Source organism: Podarcis melisellensis (assembly GCF_964234715.1).
Source record: "Podarcis melisellensis genome assembly, chromosome: 1".
Classification (NCBI taxonomy): Eukaryota; Metazoa; Chordata; class Lepidosauria; order Squamata; family Lacertidae; genus Podarcis; species Podarcis melisellensis.
This window is the reverse complement of record NC_138528.1, coordinates 42,559,135-42,578,829: the sequence shown is the minus strand read 5'-3', so window position 1 is coordinate 42,578,829 and position 19,695 is coordinate 42,559,135. Positions and strand designations below refer to the sequence as shown.

The 19,695-nt window shown below is 40.7% G+C and overlaps 1 protein-coding gene across 3 annotated transcripts in view; it reads left to right on the top strand.

Annotated features, from left to right (window-relative positions):
• The window catches only part of INO80 (INO80 complex ATPase subunit), a 53,695-nt gene extending 35,031 nt beyond the window's left edge, over positions 1-18,664 (top strand). For 2 of the 3 annotated variants that reach the window (XM_081886412.1, XM_081886410.1), the window contains exons 26-36: positions 1,782-2,007; positions 4,813-4,940; positions 7,891-7,985; positions 9,028-9,100; positions 9,743-9,901; positions 10,705-10,807; positions 11,534-11,622; positions 12,341-12,496; positions 13,118-13,277; positions 15,786-16,001; positions 16,606-18,664. In XM_081886412.1, the coding sequence (XP_081742538.1) occupies positions 1,782-2,007; positions 4,813-4,940; positions 7,891-7,985; positions 9,028-9,100; positions 9,743-9,901; positions 10,705-10,807; positions 11,534-11,622; positions 12,341-12,496; positions 13,118-13,277; positions 15,786-16,001; positions 16,606-16,811 (1,611 nt within the window). In that variant the 3' untranslated portion in view covers positions 16,812-18,664. The remainder of the gene's footprint in view (positions 1-1,781; positions 2,008-4,812; positions 4,941-7,890; positions 7,986-9,027; positions 9,101-9,742; positions 9,902-10,704; positions 10,808-11,533; positions 11,623-12,340; positions 12,497-13,117; positions 13,278-15,785; positions 16,002-16,605) is intronic. The other variant, XM_081886411.1, reaches the window with a different exon arrangement.
• Positions 18,665-19,695: the final 1,031 nt, after the last annotated feature.

Below are 19,695 nucleotides of genomic sequence, written 5' to 3'. Positions count from 1 at the left end.
GGAACAGCTACTGTGCAGATGGATAACCAGAGTTTGTAACTTATGATTATGGCTTATACAGCAGTCCCTGTCTTTCTCACCGAGTCTAGTATCTACCTTGTTGTTGATTTGGCTTTCACTGCTTAGCTGTGAAAATGTATTTGAGAGCACGTATTTGCTGTACAGGATGGCACCATGGACTTGCATTTTAGCCTGTTGAGGAGAGATAAGAGAGTACTATAGCTTTTTACAAAAGGCAACCTTGTCTGCTGGAACAGACTCCTTATCTTGAGACTATTCAGCTATTCAGCCATGGAAGAAACAGCTGTTTGGCTAACATTCTACTCCATCCAGATAGCAGCAAAGATTAAAAATGATGGAGATGGTCCAAGATAGCTACTTTGGTATAAAGATTAGATTCCTGTGTTGGCAGCACTGTTTGACTGGGTAATTTATATTGAAGCTGACAGTAGGGAAGGTGACATGCAAAGGAAGATAAACTGAAGACCTCAGTGTTCTAAATACGGAAATGGAATTTTGCGTTTGGATAGCTCAGAACTGCGTTGAGTTTAAAGAAAGCGCTGTGTTAAAAAAACCTGACTTTCACAATTGAAGCCCACATACTGTGATGCTAATGTAGGGGCCTTGTGCGAAATGTCTACACTCAGATGGCTTAAAGGTCCAATGCCATTTGCACATCTAGTGTAGAAGAGTAGCCTCACAATCACTGCAGTTGATTCCCAGAGACACAAGTGCAATCAAGTTTCAAGAAGAGATCATTCCTTCTTTGCAGAAGGAATAGGAAAGAGGATTTTTATAGGCAGCTTTTATCTTACGGCTGACACTACCAGATGTATGAAGGCCTTGCATAGATGCCAGATAGATAGAAGACACACTTGACACTAAATGAGCATTCCACAATTACCATGTCTCTTGCCAATTGTCAAGTACCTGAGGAACTGGTCTGGTCTGTTGTGCTATTAAAAATAGACAAATAGAAGGCTGCTGTAGTAAAGAACAAACTTAGTTGGTCTCTTAAGGTGCTACTGGACTGTTTTTTTATTTATTTCGTAGTAAAGTGCAGTTTAATCTCAAAACCAGCTAATTCATTTTTTTCTGATTCTATTGCATTTTTGAGTCAGTTCAGATAGCATTTACATAGCGTGTGTTCCTGCATGCTAAATCAGTGAAATTCATGCTGTATTGATTCTGACTAGTGGTTTCACTGTATAAACAGGCTAGAGTAAATCAAAATCTCAAGTCCGTTACATAATTCTTAAAGGATGATCCAGAAGTACAGAGCAACCAAAGCATACCCAGTGAGGTTCTCCAGTAAAGAGAGGATGAGCACAGTGATTGGCATTTTAAAGCTACCTTCGCCTCAAGCCTTATGCCATGCCATTCCCTTTTTCTGTTGCATATGATATGAAGTCATCTCCCTCTCCTTCATCAAGCCTTGTGTTTCCTCCTTCTTTACTACACTTTGGTTTGCCATCTATCCTTTCCCCTTCTCAAGTCCTTTCCTATATCCTTTGAACTTTGATAGATTTGAATCCCTGTAGGCAGGAACCACATAACTTCTGAATTTTGTCTGTCTAATTGGGTGCTAAGGTTTCAGAAGTGTTAAGCTGACATCTGCCACTGTTACAAGTCATCTTGAAAGATAAGAGTGATCGGGTAGTTTTGTAACCGTTTTTGAATCAGTACTATATAGCTAAAGGAACCTCACTTATTACTGATATTTAATCTCAGCCAATATTTTCATTATCTCTTCAGTATAATTATACCCTTTTAATCCACAGGTAACAGCTGTGCCACGGGATTTCTACTGCAATGATCGGAGTGCAGAATATGAGCGCAGAGCACTTAAAGACGGAGGAAGCCTTGAAGCAAAGCAATGTGTATTGCATGGAGCGCCTGAACTAGCAGCTGGCTGGCTAAAACGGTGCTCTCAGTTCTTTCCGGAATTTCCAGGGGGATTATTAGGGGTCAGACCTCAAAACGGCTGGTCTTTCATCAGGATACCAGGTAGGCAACAGCTCTATAACTGCATAGTTTAATAACAAAGTGGATTATATTACTTTGCTTATCTACGTATGCTAGTATGTTCTACCCATGCATTACATGACGACAAACTGGGAAATAATTCATACTTCCTTTTGGGAAATCTTCCTGCAATAAACTTGTAGGAAAGTTGGGTGTGTGAGAGAACGATCAGTGGTTACCTAATTGAGCCTATTTGATAGCTTTCTTGTGCTGACATAGGCAGGGCGTTGGACTAGATCACCCTCAGGGTCCCTTTCAACTCTGATTCTGTGATTCTCGTCTCTGCAGCATTCTGGGTATCTGGACCAAATCCGCAACTCACTAGTTTAGTCTGGCATTTTCAAACTGATCTTCTTCCTTTACCTTTTTCATCCACTCCCATATATCCCAGCTGTCCCTATTTTCTGGTTCCTGTCAAAACCAGTGAGGAGGCTAAGAAACAAAGATATTGAGCAAGTACTTTACAGAAGGAGCAACGTGGTTAACATTAAGTATATGATAAGCTTCAAAACAGTTATTAAAGCTAGGTTGTTCAAACCATTCATTCTCAACCTCTTTGGTATGTCAGCTCACAAAACTAAATTTACAGTCGTACCTTGGTTGTTGAACGGAATCTGTTCTGGAAGTCCGTTTGACTTCCAAAAATGTTTGACAACCAAGACGCAGCTTCCGATTGGCTGCAGGAGCTCCCTGCACCCAATTATAAGCTGCTCTGGGTGTTCAGGTCCCAAGGAACGTTCGCAAACCGGAATACTCGCTTCCCGGTTTGCAAGGCGTTCAGGATCCAAGATACGACTGTACTTTGTACGTTGACCCATCAGTTCATTGTCACATAAATTTTGGGCCTCTGATCTTGCAGCCGTCAGCTTCATGCATTTTAATTGCAAGTTTGCCTGTTTTACAACCTTTACCTGAGGTGTCCAATCAAAAACGTACCTAACACCCCTATTAATGTGGAATATGTTGAAATATTTATAGTACTTCCAGAGTTATTCACTGGGGTTTTTTTAATGGGAATGTAAGAACACCAAGGCCTGTCGCTCTTTTCTCTTTAACTGATGTGAGCTGCTTTGCCAAGATTACAATTGTCTGAAAAACAGGATAAAAATACAGTAAATAATAGATAAGATGAAGCTTGTTTGAGCAAGTGAATTAAACTCAAGGAGCAATTCGATACAAGGTTGGTTTTCAGGCTCCAAAGTTGCAGTGAACAGCAAAACAGCTGCTACTTCAGTTAACTCTGCCCTCCTCTCTCAGACTGTTGTAGTTGCGATCACTGTGGGAATCTCTGGAGGCCTTTCCTGTTCTTTGAAAGAGAAATGATCTTAGATTAAATGGCAGGAAGTGTCTGAGTCCTTTTTGCATTGATAAAAAGCACCAACTTTGCTGGTTGTTTACTGTGAGTGCTAGCTAGCTCTGCACTGACCCCTTTATGCCCTGCAGCCTTCTAGAGGAGGGAGGCAGTGGCTGGAAACTATGATTTGGTCCTTCTCACTCTTATTTTTACACCAGCAGAGGTGCATTTTCTAATTCCCTAGAGGGAACTAAGATTAAGTCAGGCTCCGAAGGAGAGGGGACTGTATAATTGGGGTTCTGTTAAGCTGTCATTTTGACCAGACATGTTTCTTCCCCAGACAGTAACATCATAGCATCTTCTCATTCCCCAGCCAAGTCTAGATAAGTCTGATTAAAAGTAATAATTCTCTTAAATGAAAGGAGGCCCATTTGATTTATAACCTGACAACACAATTTTGCGCCAGAAATAGACAGCTTTTCCCATCTAACCCTTTATGTTTGTTAGATTTTATCCAATGGTGTTGCATAACTGACAGCAAGGCTGCATCCTCCTCTGCCCCCTTGAACCCCAAATTCTGCTCAAAAGGCCCCCCAGTCTTCTAGAGCAGATTGGGGAGGGGGAGCTGCAGGAGAATCAGTAGAAACTGTTTCCTTCCCCATTCTGAGTGATACCATTCAATACAACCCATTGAACCAAATGTGAAAATCTTATCTTCAGAGTAGAATCGGATCTTGGGTGTTATTTAACAAATGATTCTTTTGTTCTGTTTATTTCCCCTAGAGATGGTAAAGGAGCAGAGTGCAGTCAAATGAAAAAAGTTAAATATTGTTTATTCGTGGTATTCTTTTCAACGTTAGGTGGCAGGATTTATTCAAAGTTGAAAAATAATTTAACTAGTGCAGGCGAAATGTGATATTAAAGAAAAATGCAAGAATTAAAAATACTTGCGTTTTGTTGTTTTTTAACTCTTTTTCCTGTTATTTGGTTCCTGGTGAACTTGGGTCGCCTGTTGTAAAGTAGTTTAAAAGACTGTTAAGTAACTAATTTATCCATTCTGATTTCATACATTCTATTGGGAAGTGGTGGTGGAACGAGTTTCCTCTATGTGATTGGTTGATTTCTAGCCTATCCTTCACCATAAGATCTCATGGCGGGTTACAATCACCATCTGGCGGCATCATCACTAACTGTTTTTAGGTGCCAGGCAGAATCATTCTTATTCACCCAGGCCTTTGGATCTTAATTGTAATGCAGGGGCATTTTGTGTTAGGGGTTATAGCACTTAGGGAGAAATAAGCCTTCTCCCTGCTGCACCCCCACCCAAAAATAATGCCCCCACATTGTTCTCAATGTTCTCTTTTTTATTTTGATTATGTAATTTGTGTTTTTATATTGTGATTTTTATCCTGTGAACCACCCTGAGGCTGAGTATAGGGCGGTATACAAGTTAAATAAATAAATAAATATTTTCCCCCCTTCCTTCCGTTTAGACAAAGAGAGTCTGATCACAGACAGTGGAAAACTTTATGCCCTTGATGTTTTGTTGACAAGATTGAAATCTCAAGGACACAGAGTCCTGATCTACTCTCAGATGACACGGATGATTGACTTGTTGGAGGTAGGATTAATTTACCCTGCATGAAGGAGAAACTGAAGCTAATGGCTAAGGAAATATAGTATTTGACATAAATAAAATCTTTTAAGGAAGGGAGAGGCTGTGTGGATTGCATGCTTTTGCTAGCTCAGCAGCATGCTGGACCAGGACATACATTTACAGAGAATCATGCATACTTTCCCCCACTCTCTGCTCTGTCCCTAAGTTATGTAAGATCTGGCCCATTGCAGTCATGCCATTCTGTGTTGCTGTCCAAGTGAAGTCCTAGATGCTTAGCTGCACCAGCATAACCATGTCAATTTCAGACTGACCAAGTGGACCACTTACAGAATCATAGTTCAGTAGAATTACTGGACCAGGCTCTAAATCAATTGCTTGGTTGCTCTTGGTTTTGAATAATTACTATTGGATGGTGTATATTTTTTTCCTATTGTAAAGTCCCTGTCATTTGCAGTGGACCAAAGGAAGGAAGAAATGAAGTTACTTATTTTATCTGTTGCCTCAGTAAACCAGCACACTCTACCAAGGACTGATTTCATTATTTTCAAGGATTAGTACTCCTAGTGTCATGCTGACAGTGTCAGCTGAGCAGGCTTAATGGGAGGATATTCAAGAGGTTTTAATATAACTATCCCTCTAGGATTAGCAGTATCTTTTTTACTTTTACAAAAGCTACAAAGATAAAAAAGAGTCAACAAAGTGTGTGCTGTTAACTATTTGAAAGACTTTCTTGCAAAAACTCTTGAATCTTCCACTGTAATTATTATGCTGTTATTAACATCCCAAATACCGTAGTTGTCATTAAATAATTATGTTTTACCATTCTAACTGTCTTGGTCTATATTAGCAAGAAGAGCTACCATGATTCATTAAGCCTTAGCTCAGTTCTTCCTCCTTAATCCATGCAAACATACTTAACCTATTTGAGACAGATTCTAATATACCACCCCTTTCCTCAGTGGAAGCCACTCTGGTGGGAGATGAACTCTACTGAGGTCATAGTATCCTTCCAGGAACTAAGCATTGATTGCAGTTTAATATTTTCTTCTTTGATTTCTAAATAGGAACTTGGTTTTTTATCCTTATTTTTTGTTTGTGGTTGCAACATTTTTTCATGCACAAGGCCTGAAAGAATATTCTTTATATTTCATATATATTTTTTAATAATTCAAAAAGATGGACAGCAAGAACACTACTGTTCTTTTGCATTCACGCAGCATGCTCAATGGAGGGACGTGGGTGGCGCTGTGGTCTAAACCACTGAGCCTCTTGGCTTGCTGATCAGAAGGTCGGCGGTTTGAATCCCCGCGACGGGGTGAGCTCCTGTTGCTCGGTCCCATCTCCTGCCAACCTAGCAGTTTGAAAGCACGCCAAAAAGTGCAAGTAGATAAATAGGTACCGCTCCAGCGGGAAGGTAAACGGCGTTTCCGTGCGCTGCTCTGGTTTCACCAGAAGCGGCTTAGTCATGCTGGCCACATGACCTGGAAAAACTGTCTGCGGACAAACACCGGCTCCTTCGGCCTGTAAAGTGAGATGAGCGCCGCAACCCCAGAGTTGTCTGCGACTGGACTTAACTGTCATGGGTCCTTTACCTTTACCTTTTAGCATGCTCAATATTTATACCATACCTCAGTTAAACAATATAAAACACAACACCTATTCCCTTACTCTGTCTGCACTTGGCAGGCTGTCCTCATTTTCAAAGATCTATTTTTATGGATGGGGAAAAACAAGAACTACAGTACTGGATACAGTGCAGCAAACAAGCTACAGTTTAGCTAAACAAACGTGGTTTGGTTTTATCTTCAAATGAGACCACTGAGTCACCCAACTCCTTTGATCCCAGTGAAACCTTTTAAAAAATTATTTAATTGTATTACACCTTTCCATCAATGAAGTTAAGGTGCTGCACCTGTTTCTCCCCCTTCCTGTTTATTCGTGCAACAACCCCATGAAAGTTGGTTAGGCTGAGAGACTGTGACTGGCTGTAGATCACACAGTGAGCTTGATGGCTGAGTGGAGATATGAACCCTGATATTTGCAGTTAACAACAACAGCATTATGACCTTGAGCTATACCAAAGCTTGTTTATTGATTGCACTTTCCCCCCAGAAACAAGTCTGTTGTCAGAGTTTTATATACATTAATTGAAAATAAATTCAGCACCAAAAATATTAAACTTTGTGTATTGTATGTTTTGTAAACCAAGCAAATGTTCATATATTATTCTGAACCTAGAAAGGTGCAAAGAACTATGTGCTCCTGTACTCCTTAGTCCCCCTCAGGCTTCTTTCATTGCTGTTGCTCACGTGTGTTTGTTTGTTTGTTTGTGTGTGTGTGTGTGTGTGTGTGTGTGAGAGAGAGAGAGAGAGAGAGAGAATAAAGTACATGCATACATTAAAATCAAATTTAATTTAGAGATTAATTCATGTACAGAATAATGTACAGTAAAAGGAGTGAGATGAGCTTGTGAATTAATAACAAAAATCTACCGTCTTGGATATAATTTTGAGCACATTGAAATACAAATTAAACTTAAAGAGGCCTGAAACTGTTTATGGATTTTAGATTATAACAATGGCTGTGGAGGTTAGAAATAGTTAAGTACATGGTGCGAACAAAGGACTGAACATCGCTTGGTAATTTGCCCAGTAAATGAATATTAACTGAATGGTGAGCAATGAAGTACCTACATGACACAGGCTTCCTGAGCACCTCAGTCTTTTTTTAATAATCAGGTTTTAATTCAACAGGTTCAGGATTAGTATGTTTTTGCAGCACTGCATGGTGCAAACAGATTATTTTGCTTTTAAAATTACATTAGTAACCTTCTGGCATATTGGAAGCTTGCACAATATTGCATGGCACTGTGATGTTCAAAACAATTATAATTGTTTGTTCTGTTGAAAATCTAGATAAAAAATGTTGAGATTTTGTTCTGGGTTTCTTGTAGGAGTACATGGTTTACAGGAAGCATACATATATGCGCTTAGATGGGTCTTCAAAAATCTCTGAAAGAAGAGATATGGTAGCTGACTTTCAGAACAGGTATGTTTTTCCCTTTGCTTTTTCTGTTGAGTTATAGCGACAGGGTTCTGTTAAGTAGTTTCCAAGTCACCAGGTACACAGGCTCCTCTGTCCTCCTGTGGAATATGGTTAGTGTTGGGACCCCTCCATTCTTCTTGTAGGAATATGCTTATGCCAAGGGGTGATGGAAAGGAAGAGCCAGGTAACCTTTGTAAGTGAAACTGCACAGTCAACCCATTGGATCCCAGCTTATGACAAACTGTACTTACACTGTCGTTCTTCAGCATCTAAACTGTGGGTGGGATGCAACCACTTACTTTTGGCAGCTGAAGGCTGAACCAAGGGCTTCTTGCCCAATGAGTCTTCACCCCCTCACTCCCCCAAAATTGGATCTTGTGGGGTTGGGAGAACCCCCTAGATCAGCACACAAGGGGAGGAGAACATGGATTGTTCCGTCTGGCACTTGCAATGAATTCCTCCCATGAGGGTCCAAAGAATCACCCTTAGTATTTCACTTAAACACTAGGGCTGTGTTGGTTCTTCATTTCCTTAGAAACACATTTCAAGTGAGTACCAACGGTACTTTTTCCTGACATTTCCTAACCCTGCAGTTTCTGTGGTTTTTGTTATCTTTTACACATTGTAAACAGCCACTTCTGGAAATCTAGTGGAATCTAATGAAAGTTTGATGCCGGTTTCCAAAATTAACAAAATTAATTTGCCACCCCCATTAACTCGGAAAATCATGGGAGTTTTGTGTTGTAATTTCATGCGATGAAATTTGTGGTGGTATTTCAGCATTGAGTTCTTTCCCATCATTAAAGATTTAGCCAGATCAAAAAGCCACAGTTCCACAGTGCAACAAGTCCTGTAGCATAAAATCAATATTAGAAATCAAGGCAGATATGCTGGTATTATAATAATAAACTGTTGGGTGAAGTGATTCTGTCTTTGATTGCAAAAGTCAAAACCCTCCTGGTAATACTAATTATTGTCGTAAGTAATGTTTATGTTGCAACACAACTGCAATGGTTGCTTTTGTTCTTTCTATCTCTCTCTGTAGAAATGATATCTTTGTGTTCCTGTTAAGCACAAGAGCTGGTGGCTTAGGCATTAACCTTACAGCTGCTGATACGGTGAGTAAACAGCTTGGTTTAAAAATGTTTTCTTAACACTGTGGGCTATTCCAGGATCGTTTGTACTCAGCAGAAAGGAAGAAGCACTAAAACAGGATATTTGATATGTCAAAAAAGCATAAAGCTACTATAGTCTGATTAATTAACAGAGCTTGGATATTCCTGGTAGTACAGAATTATTTGATATAATATAGTTTCACTACCTTTGCTTTCCTAAATCTGAATATGATGGCTGCTTCTTGCATTGTGTTTTTTCCAGTATGAAGACAATTATAGTGTAGCAAAAGAAAAGAAAACAACCTCACATAATTCATGAAGTGTTATGACTGGCCAGTAATCTAAACCTGGAAAAACAAATAATTTGCACCCCATTTCAGATGTGAATTGTGCACATGCTTTTTGCTGCATGAAGTTGATCTCCATGTTAGTAATAGTAATGTGTAAAGCAGCCTTTAAATAATTATGGTCTTATACAGAACTGGACTTGTATCTGGATTGACCCAAAAAAAATCACTAAGATGTTATCATTCTGAAGGCAAAGCTGTTTACTATCATTTTAAAGTGCAGTACAAACTTTGGGTGGTGACCATAGAATCAGTTTTGTATTTGTAACCTTTTCCCCTCAAAAAAATGCCCTGACAGGTAATTTTCTACGATAGTGATTGGAATCCAACCGTAGATCAGCAGGCCATGGATCGAGCTCACAGGCTGGGTCAGACCAAACAGGTCACTGTGTACCGGTTGATTTGTAAAGGCACCATAGAGGAACGCATCTTGCAGAGGGCCAAGGAGAAAAGTGAGGTAAGGGTAACAAAATATGGAATAATGTGGTGTAGAAGGGATAGCAAGGAAATTGAGCTGTGATTGATGAGAAATCAGACATTAATCTTCGGCAAAGATAATACCACCTAATGGGAAATGATTACCTTTATATGCCTGTAATGAAGTGTAGCACTCGGCAGTAATGGGTAAATTGTACATAGCACCAAAGTTCTTACCACTTTAGGGTAAAAAGGTAAAGGTACCCCTGCCCGTACGGGCCAGTCTTCAAAGACTCTGGGGTTGTGCGCCCATCTCACTTAAGAGGCCAGGGGCCAGCGCTGTCCGAAGACACTTCCGGGTCACGTGGCCAGTGTGACATCGCTGCTCTGGTGAGCCAGAGCCACACACGGAAACGCCGTTTACCTTCCCGCTGGTAAGCGGTCCCTATTTATCTACTTGCACCCGGAGGTACTTTCGAACTGCTAGGTTGGCAGGCGCTGGGACCGAGCAGCGGGAGCGCACCCCGCCGCAGGGATTCGAACTGCCGACCTTTCGATCGGCAAGTCCTAGGCGCTGAGGCTTTAACCCACAGCGCCACCTGCGTCCCCTACCACTTTAGGGTACACACTTACATTTTTGTGCCATGGAGTGCCTCTTGGGATTAGAATTACAAAATAACATTGCCATTTTTAAACAACTTTCAAAGTTCAGACTTAAAAAAAATATTTCTCGCACATTTAATCTAATAGATATTAGATAAAGTGCCTCCACTTTATCTTGATTGTCTCTGGCATTAAATAATCTGAGAAGAAAATTTCAGATGCATTCTTTCTTTTCCATAGATTCAAAGGATGGTGATTTCAGGTGGCAATTTCAAACCCGACACCTTGAAACCCAAGGAGGTGGTTAGTCTGCTTCTGGATGATGAAGAACTTGAGAAAAAATGTATGTGCAAGTCCATACTCCTACCTCTGTCATATACTTCACCAGCTCCCACTGTGGGCCTGTGTTTTTGTTTGCTAATTTATTTGTATCAATAACTATAAAATGAGGTCGATGAAGAAGCTAAGTGCTTATGTCCCATTGAAATAAGTGCAAACAGAAAGTCATGTCTTGATCGTTTCCCATTTATTTCAGTGGGAGCTAAGCACAACTATTTAATCTGGATCCACCCTTAAATAGATGCATTCAGTATCCAGATTAAAGGGAGTTGAGACATTTGACTGCATTTTTGCTGCAGAGTGCTGTTTTACAAAACTAAAAGCTTAAGAATCTCACAGTCACGCTCCTATTTAAAAGCAAAAATGCTGGCTTCTCTTTTTGACTGTTCCAGAGAGTGTTCCTCCAACTCTCTGAAGCAGATTTGGGGAGGACATGGTGTGTCCAAGAAAGATGAGTGGAAGGGGAAGTTCCATTGTACAATCAGAAATAGTTGTGCTAATGGAACTACTTTGTTGGATACCATTCTTGGATTTGGGTCTGATAGACTTTTTTGAGGGAACGGAGAATGGAACCATGAGAATGGATGAAGTTACATTGTTGGGACTAAAGGAGGTTAAAGGACCAACATAGGCCTATTCCAATTGCGTTCAACTGGGCTCTTGTGTTTTGCAAGAATTTTGCAGTTCTTCTGGTAAATAATGGTTTCTGACTTTATTTTTTAACTGGTAGTGCGCCAGCGTCAGGAGGAGAAGCGGCAGCAGGAGGAGACAAATCGTGTGAAAGAGCGTAAACGAAAGAGGGAAAAATATGCTGAAAAGGTACTTCAAATAACACTCCTGTTATTTTGTTACATTATTGCTTTAAATGATTTTTTTTATTATTGCCTTCAGGAGCAGTAAGGCCACCTGTCCCGCTCAGGTTAATTTTAGTGCCTTCCTGATCAAGGAGGTTCAATCTTCCTGGGAGAGCAAGTGATGCAAATTCTCCAATGGATATGGATATGTCTCTGTTTTTAAGAATGATGTTCTTCTGTCTTTTGCTTTATATTTGCTTTTCCACATATAGGGTTAATTCAGATTTAAAGTGGGACTCTAGTCATTCTTATTTGATTGTAGCTCACTTCTGAAGAGAATGAAAATTCTCAATAAATATAATTTTTGCTGTCTGAAATGAATTTTCCTGAAATAATAATAATGGAGATTACAGATTACTTTGGATAGCAATGTTTCTTAAACCGGCATTGAAAATGTTGCTGTTATCCTCAAACAGTTTTATTACTGGTAGATAACTTAAATTTTCATTATTTATACAGTTCTAATATGCACATTTTTGCAAACAGTTGTTCCTAATATAATGCATTTTGCATGTTATTTTCACTAATATATGCGTTTTTAAGCACACTTCCGACTAAAACACATTTTTGTTAATTTTTTTGGTTGGAGAACTGCATTGCAAAGTTCAGTAAAGGGTCTGCTTTTAGCCACTTTCCCGTGTTTTCCAGCCCTTTTGATGGTTGTTTCCTTAATTTGATTGCAGAAGAAGAAGGAAGACGAGTTAGACGGGAGGAAAAGGAAAGAAGGCATGAATCTGGTGATCCCGTTTGTTCCATCTGCAGATAATTCCAACCTCTCAGCTGACGGGGATGAGTCATTTGTTAGTGTCGACTCTGCCATGCCCAGCCCTTTCAGTGAGGTAGGAATTTCTTTACCAACACCATTGGGCTGCTTCATACATGGCAATGAGATTATCGCAGTGTACACCAGCTGTGGATGGAGATAGCTTTACAACACTTTTCCAATCTTTAGAAACTTCCAGGTTAGCACGGCAGACATCAGATTGCCGTTTGCCATTCTGACCATATATCTGATATCTATTTTAAAGTAACTTGCACTGACTTCTCATACATTTCCAGGCTCAGTTCAAAGTTCTGGCTTTAACTTGAAATAACTTGGGACCATGGTCCCTAAAAGTTGTCCCGTTTGAGCCAACTCAAAATTTAGGATCCGCATCATAGGGCTGCTTCTGAGTGCCCACACTCAATAATAGGTGAATGGCAGGTGGAAAGAGGTTCTTCTTGGTGATGGGTCCCATTTGTGATAGGTGAGGGAGGCAGCAACATATTTTGTAGAAGACAAAGTAGGATCCTTTCATTCTCCAAGGCTTCTAGCAGTTTTTATAGTCTTGCATTTTTTTAGTTCTATAGCGCACTGATTTCAGCATGCAGGCTTAATCCAAAAGCATAGCTTAAAGGGTATATAACATGATAACAGGATGTAATGTGAATTTACAGACTTTTATTTTTATATGATCTAGATTTCCATCAACAGTGAGTTGCACATGGAATCCATCCCACCTGACGAGAGCAGCAATGACATGCTGGTGATTGTGGATGATCCAGCATCTTCAGCGCCTCAGTCAAGAGCTACTAACTCTCCTGCTTCCATCACGGGCTCAGTGTCTGACAACATGAATGGTTAGTATTTGTCTTTAAACATGGCGCATAAGGAGCATAATGTGAACTCTGTATATGGCTGTGCTTCTGAGCACTGGATTTGCTTACGGGCAGGACTGGAGTTAATCTAGCAAATAATGTCTCCTTCAGATTTGTTAGCTCAGGTGAAATCTGATGTGCTTGATCATTCACCGCTTAATTCTTTTGATTCTAAATAAGCTTCCTAAGTTGGAGTAAGGACAAAAGTATGAAGTTGGCTCCTGTTTCAAATCTCAACTCGGCCGTAAATTTAAGTGGATGGGTTTAGGCAACTCCTGTCTTTTTCAGCACCCCATTTGCCTTACAGTTTAGGAGGAGGATAATACTGGCCTATACCCATATCAGCACTGCCAAACTTCTTTTCATTACTGTATTTGAGAGGTTTCTTGCTTAGAGATATATGTAGTAGAAAAATAAATTTTGAAACACCTTCAACTGGTCTGCCTTCCCTTTTAGTTCTTGACTGCAGCATTGTCTCTCGCAGGAGGCATTGAAAAGAAAAGTGACCAGAAGGGAAATGGGGGTCTCGATCCTTCTCCCTGACTCATTTGGCTGAGTTGCCATTGCAGAATGCAGACAAATTGCAGTTCTCTTAATTCCATTCTGTCCAAGTATGAATAGTTACAACTGTTTCCTAAAATTACCGGCTTGAAAAGGGGGCTCTATTAATTACCGTATTTACTCGAATCTAATGCTCACCTTTTTTGGCCAAATTACGTTGCGAAAATTAAGGTGCTCATTAAGATTCGATGGCACATTTACATTTGCCAGCAAATACTTTTTTGGGTTTCAAGGTTCTGAAAATTGAGGTGTGCATTAGATTCAATGGTGCATTAGACTCAAGTAAATATGGTAGCTATCAGCAGTGCAAGTTCCAGGTAATGGGTGGAGTTGCTGTAGTTCCACAAAGCTGACTAATGTTACTGGTTTATGGGATCAGGCCATCAGCTTTACAGTTTAGAACAGTGATTCCCAATTGGTCATCTGTGAACCCCAGGATGTCTGTGTAACCCATCCAGGGTGTCCATGGCAAAAACTACCATAGAGATATCAAAATTTACAAAAGTAGGGGGCCCACAATACTTACCTAATTGGGAACCATTGGGTTAGAACATTGCGTACCACTGCCTTTCCCACTCCCCATCCCTCAGTTATAATAATAATATAATTTATTATTTATACCCCACCCATCTGTCTAGGTTTCCCCAGCCACTCTGGGCAGCTCCCAACATAATATTAAAAACGATAAATACATCAAACATTAAAAACTTTCCTAAACAGGGCTGCCTTCAGATATTTTTTAAAAGTCAGGTGGTTGTTTATTTCCTTGACATCTGATGGGAGGGCGTTCCACAGGGCGGGCGCCCTGGTTCCCTGTAGCTTTGCTTCTCACAGTGAGGGAACTGTCAGAAGGCCCTCAGAGCTGGACCTCAGTATCTGGGCAGAACAATGGGGGTGGAGACGCTCCTTCAGGTATACTGGGCCGAAGCCATTTAGGGCAGTTCAGCTTTGACCTTGTATAAGATACAAGATAACATTTCTAAAACATTGTATCTCTGAGCTCTGTCACCAAACTTATGAGGCACCCCAAATTAAAAAGAATTGCAGTTCTTGTTTAATTGATTTGGAAGGTCATTGTTGTTGCTTCCTAAGAAAGGCTTTCAAAAGTCGCTAGAATAGTATAGACTTGAGTAAGTGCATGATTTTATTGAACTAGTTCCCTTTGATGGAAGATTAAGCTATGTTTTTTAAAACGATGAAGTATCAAGCAGAGTAAGCTAAATGCTTATACAGTCATACCTCGGGTTGAAGTAGCTTCAGGTTAAGCATTTTTGGGTTGCGCTCCGCAGCGACCCAGAAGTAACAGAGCGCGTTACTTCCCGGTTTTGCCGCTAATGCAGATGCTCAAAATGACGTCATTCGAATGCGTGGAAGCGGCGACACACGCAGTCGTGTGCTACGTTCTACTCAGGATGCGAACGGGGCACCGGAACAGATCCTGTTCGCATCCAGATGTACCACTGTATACAAATTCATTTCCTAAGGCACAAATCTGAATTGCTTCAAGTAGACTTGGGTAGATCATAAAACGTTGATGTAAAATATTTTACAATATATTTATCAGTATGAGATTAGCAATTACAATGGATTCAGCAAGGACATACATTTTAATCCCCAAGCATGTCTTTTTAAATGTATCAAACAAGTTTAGTTTTTGGACAAGCATTGGATTGTCATAGTGGAGGTAGTCTTACTCGATCGTACAAGGCTCAGGTAGCAGGCGACTGTTGCCCAAAGTCACTTTTCTAAATATCTCTGCTGTTTGTGACAGAATATTATCTGCCTTGAAGAATGAGGTAACTTCCTTGAAAGGGGATGGGGGTTTATGAAGGCAAAACATTTTGGTCTCCTTTACTAAATTATATTTAATTATACAGTCACTATTTGTTACACATCACTAAATGTTCTTTCTTCATTGGTTTTGTTAAGGAATTTCAATACAGGATATGCCCATCACAGGACGAGGTCATTCAGGTAGAAGCCGAGGCCGTCCCAAAGGTGGAAATGGCGGGTCAAAAAGCACAGGGAAAGGCCGGAGCCGGAAATCCACAGCCGGAAGTGCAGCTGCCATGGCAGGTGCCAAAGCAGGAGCAGCCGCCGCCTCAGCAGCCGCATATGCAGCGTATGGGTACAACGTGTCTAAAGGTAGGAGGCTGTGTGCGGCGTTGAACACCCTTTATGCTTTGACACCAGGCCTTCAGCCGTCCTTAAGGACACCTGAAGATATCCTTGTAGGATATCTAAGTCTCCACTTGAAATCCAGGCATGTTGAAGTTCCAGCGCATATGATGGTATAAAAGTTCATTTCTAGTCCCTGAAAGATAAGCAGTTAGGTAGAACTGTTGTCGGCTCAAGTCCACATTTTTGCTCCTATCAGTATGTTTATACGTAATTAAAAGGTTCACTCGCTTTCTGGGGACTAATTAGCCTAATAAGTCTCTTTATCACAAAATCCAATTATGATTGGTCAGATTAAGCCTCAGTACTAAATACTCGTACAAAAAATAGAATGTTTTCCTTTTCTTTGACAGCTTTCTATCCACTGTAATGAATGGGCTTAGATTTTGATACTCACTGCCTTGGGTATCCTTGGGGTAAAAGGGCAAGATACTAAAAAAAAAATTCTTGGCTAAAGTTGTCAGTAAAGCTCTTGGTTAATCTTAATCCTGCAGTTTTAATTTTGTATGCAGTTAAAAAGCTATAGTCTGGGTGTGGCCCATTGAGGAAGAATTTTGCTTTTTGTCGCTAGGTATGTCTTCAGGCAGCCCTCTTCAGACTCCTCTCATCCGACCTGCTGGACTTTCAGACTTTGGACAGTCAAGCGCCACTTCCCCCTTGAGTAAAGGAAACAGCATTTGTGGAACCTCCAAACCCTTAAACCTGACAGGTTCCTTGGCACCAGAAACCTCAATCCGAAAACAATACAAAGGAGCCCACACTTCAGGTGGGCGATAGTAATTCTGAAACCCTGGAACCTGTGTGTCTCCATAGCGGCTTCCTAAGCAGCCCGCCCACGCCTACCAGCAAAAGGGTGTTTACAGATGATGCCTTGTTTCCATGTGGGCTTGAGGAGAAGACAACTGCACTACTGGGGCAAGAGGTACTCTGCGTGCACTTCCGTGTGTAGCCCGCATTTGCTGTCTTTGCAGATTTGGGATGAGGAGGGACAGAGACTTGGGATGCTTGAGCTTAACTTTTCCATTAGGCTTCTTTCTGGCATCCTACAAATCATGCAGGGAAAGGATCCGGCTTCCACATGAGACTGGCTGCGAGATCTCCTCCCCCTTCATTTGTACTCACACCAGCGCCCTTTGCCCCCCTCGTCTTTCAGGTTTCATACGGAATTCAACTCCATTCTTATAAGAAGGAGATCAGCAACTAAACTTGGGAGGGGGTGCCCCGCAGATTCAGAGGAGCCTTCTGGCCAGTGCGCCTGTTTTTAAGGGAGCTGTGGACAAACATCTTGGTGGTTCTAATGCGTATGAATGGTGGATGCAATGAAGAATAGACTCTAGGGGAAAGGAGAGAGGAGTTTTGCACTGCGTCCTAGAAAGGGGCTTTTGTCAGTATCATGCTTCTGAACTACTAGAGTACTGCTTGGTTGGCTAAATGACAATAGGACAGATTAGAGCTTTTGAGAATGATGTTGCTGCCTCTTCCTCACAGAGCAGAAGGAAGTTTCAAATTGCCAATTAGCATTGCAAAACCCAGGCTCGGATACATTTACTTTCATAGCATTGGGTTTTCAGTACAATTTCTTGGATTTGGCTTATGTGGGACTCTTCAATGTTTTAGATTACAAAGCCATTTTGTGTGCGATTACAAGAAGAAATTCGAGTAGTGGGGAATTGTCCCTGGTTTTCATCTCATTGTGCCATAGAAGAGTTTTTTAAAAACATGTTTTAGGTACCACTGTTGGCCATACCGCAAAGGATGCGCATCGGGGAATGCTTCCATTTTCCCGATCCATACAGTCCTCAGCTAAAACTATGTCTTTCATTCCAAGCCATCCATTCACTGTGTTCCTTTTCTTTAGCAAGACTCATTTGTCAGCAGTGTCCACACCCAGCAGGTTTGGATTGCTCCACTGTGATGAATCCAGCACTGTAGCAAAGCTCTGTGAAGCTAGTGAAAGTTGTTAGAGAGCAGCAACGCCATTAAGTGCAACTCTTTGTTGTGGTATTCTATTCTGAATGCACAAGAACCATCTGCTTTTGGCATGATATATATATATATATATATATATATAAATATAAATATATATATTCTGTCTGCATTGCACTGAGATGAAGGAGGGAGGCAGTTCTCCTGCCTTCACATTTACATTAAATGGATTTTCTTTCTGGGCATTTTCATCTTTCAAGGGAGAACCAGGTTACGAGGTGAAGATCTTAGCTAAGGCAGCAAAGGATTTTTCAGTCTCATGCACCTTGCCTGGTGTCCCACAGTGTAGAGCAAGTGCTTCCTGTTGACTCTGCCTTTAATTTGCACACCTGAAAATAGCAGAAATAAGTTCAGTTAAATTGTTTTTTTTTATTTAAAAAAAAACAGATTTGGAGGGAATAATTGGGTGGGGAGGGGATATTTAAGTTAAATCATGAAGATTTTACCCCACCCCGCTCAGATTCACATGTGTATATACAGTGTTTAGAGGGAATCAGAAAATGCCAAGCCTTTTTTTCCTCTTTGAATGTGCTGTCTATTTTTATAACTGAACTTGTACATATGTATAAAAAGAGACACATCTTTCTTTTACTAACTGGAGAAAAGAATCTTAAATAAAATGGAGTGAGATAATTTTATGTAAATTCCGTCTCTGTGGTTTATTGTTCCATGACGAAGTTTGGTGAAACAAGGTATGTGCTGAAGTGCTTCATTTTCTAATTATTTTGCATATGCCTATGTCTAAGAAATAACTACATGCAGCAGGATACACAGACTGTGCACAGGGGATTGCAGAAGGCTTCTTGCCACTACAGTCTTGGAGGCATCTGACTGATAAATCAGTGGCTAAAATACAAGTGATTTTCTTTTCTCACCCTGTTCTTGCATCCAGTATGAGGTTTCCCTGTTTCTGATAGCGCTGCAATGTGCATCGGGGGTGGTGGGGGTACAGATGTTAGCAAATGTTGTCATACTGTTCTGTATGGTGGTGTGAATTTTTGTTATATGAATAGCACTGCTCATTGTAGGTGTGGTAGATTAAATACCTCCCCTGCATCCTCTTCTCCCACCTTGTTTAAATACCAAACTGGGCCCACAGTATCATGGTATATTTCCTGCGTTATTTGGTAGCTGTGGGTACATCTTTGCAAGCCTGGCAGCTGACAGTGATTTGTGAGAGCAACATGATCCCATGCTATGAACAGCAAAAGGATCTATAATGTTTGAACTTTCCTTTCTGTGCTAAGAAAAACGGTAATGTACAAGTGTGGTTGTTTTATATTGATTATTAGTAAGTATAAGTTCAGTTGTGTAGTCTCATTTTTATTTTTAGCAAAATAAGGAGTCATTATTTCATACACCAAAAATATTGATTTAGTTCCCTCTTTGCCAGGTTTGTCATTCCATTTGGTGTGTAGATATACCCTGATTCCTTCCTGGTGGTTAACTGTCAGTTTGCTGCTTCCCACAAACTATACATTTGCTAGATAAAAAGGCTTATCAGAAGATAGTTGGGTCTTTTAAAATGCTTTGCACAGAGTTTTGCAGGTGGCACCAAACAGCAGTGCCTGTAAACCTCTTTTGGATGAGCCAAAATGGCCTTGCGATGGGGTTGGCCAGAGGTTTCCTACCCCTGACTTACACGAACAAAGAGTGGGGCTAGCAAAGTGCTAAG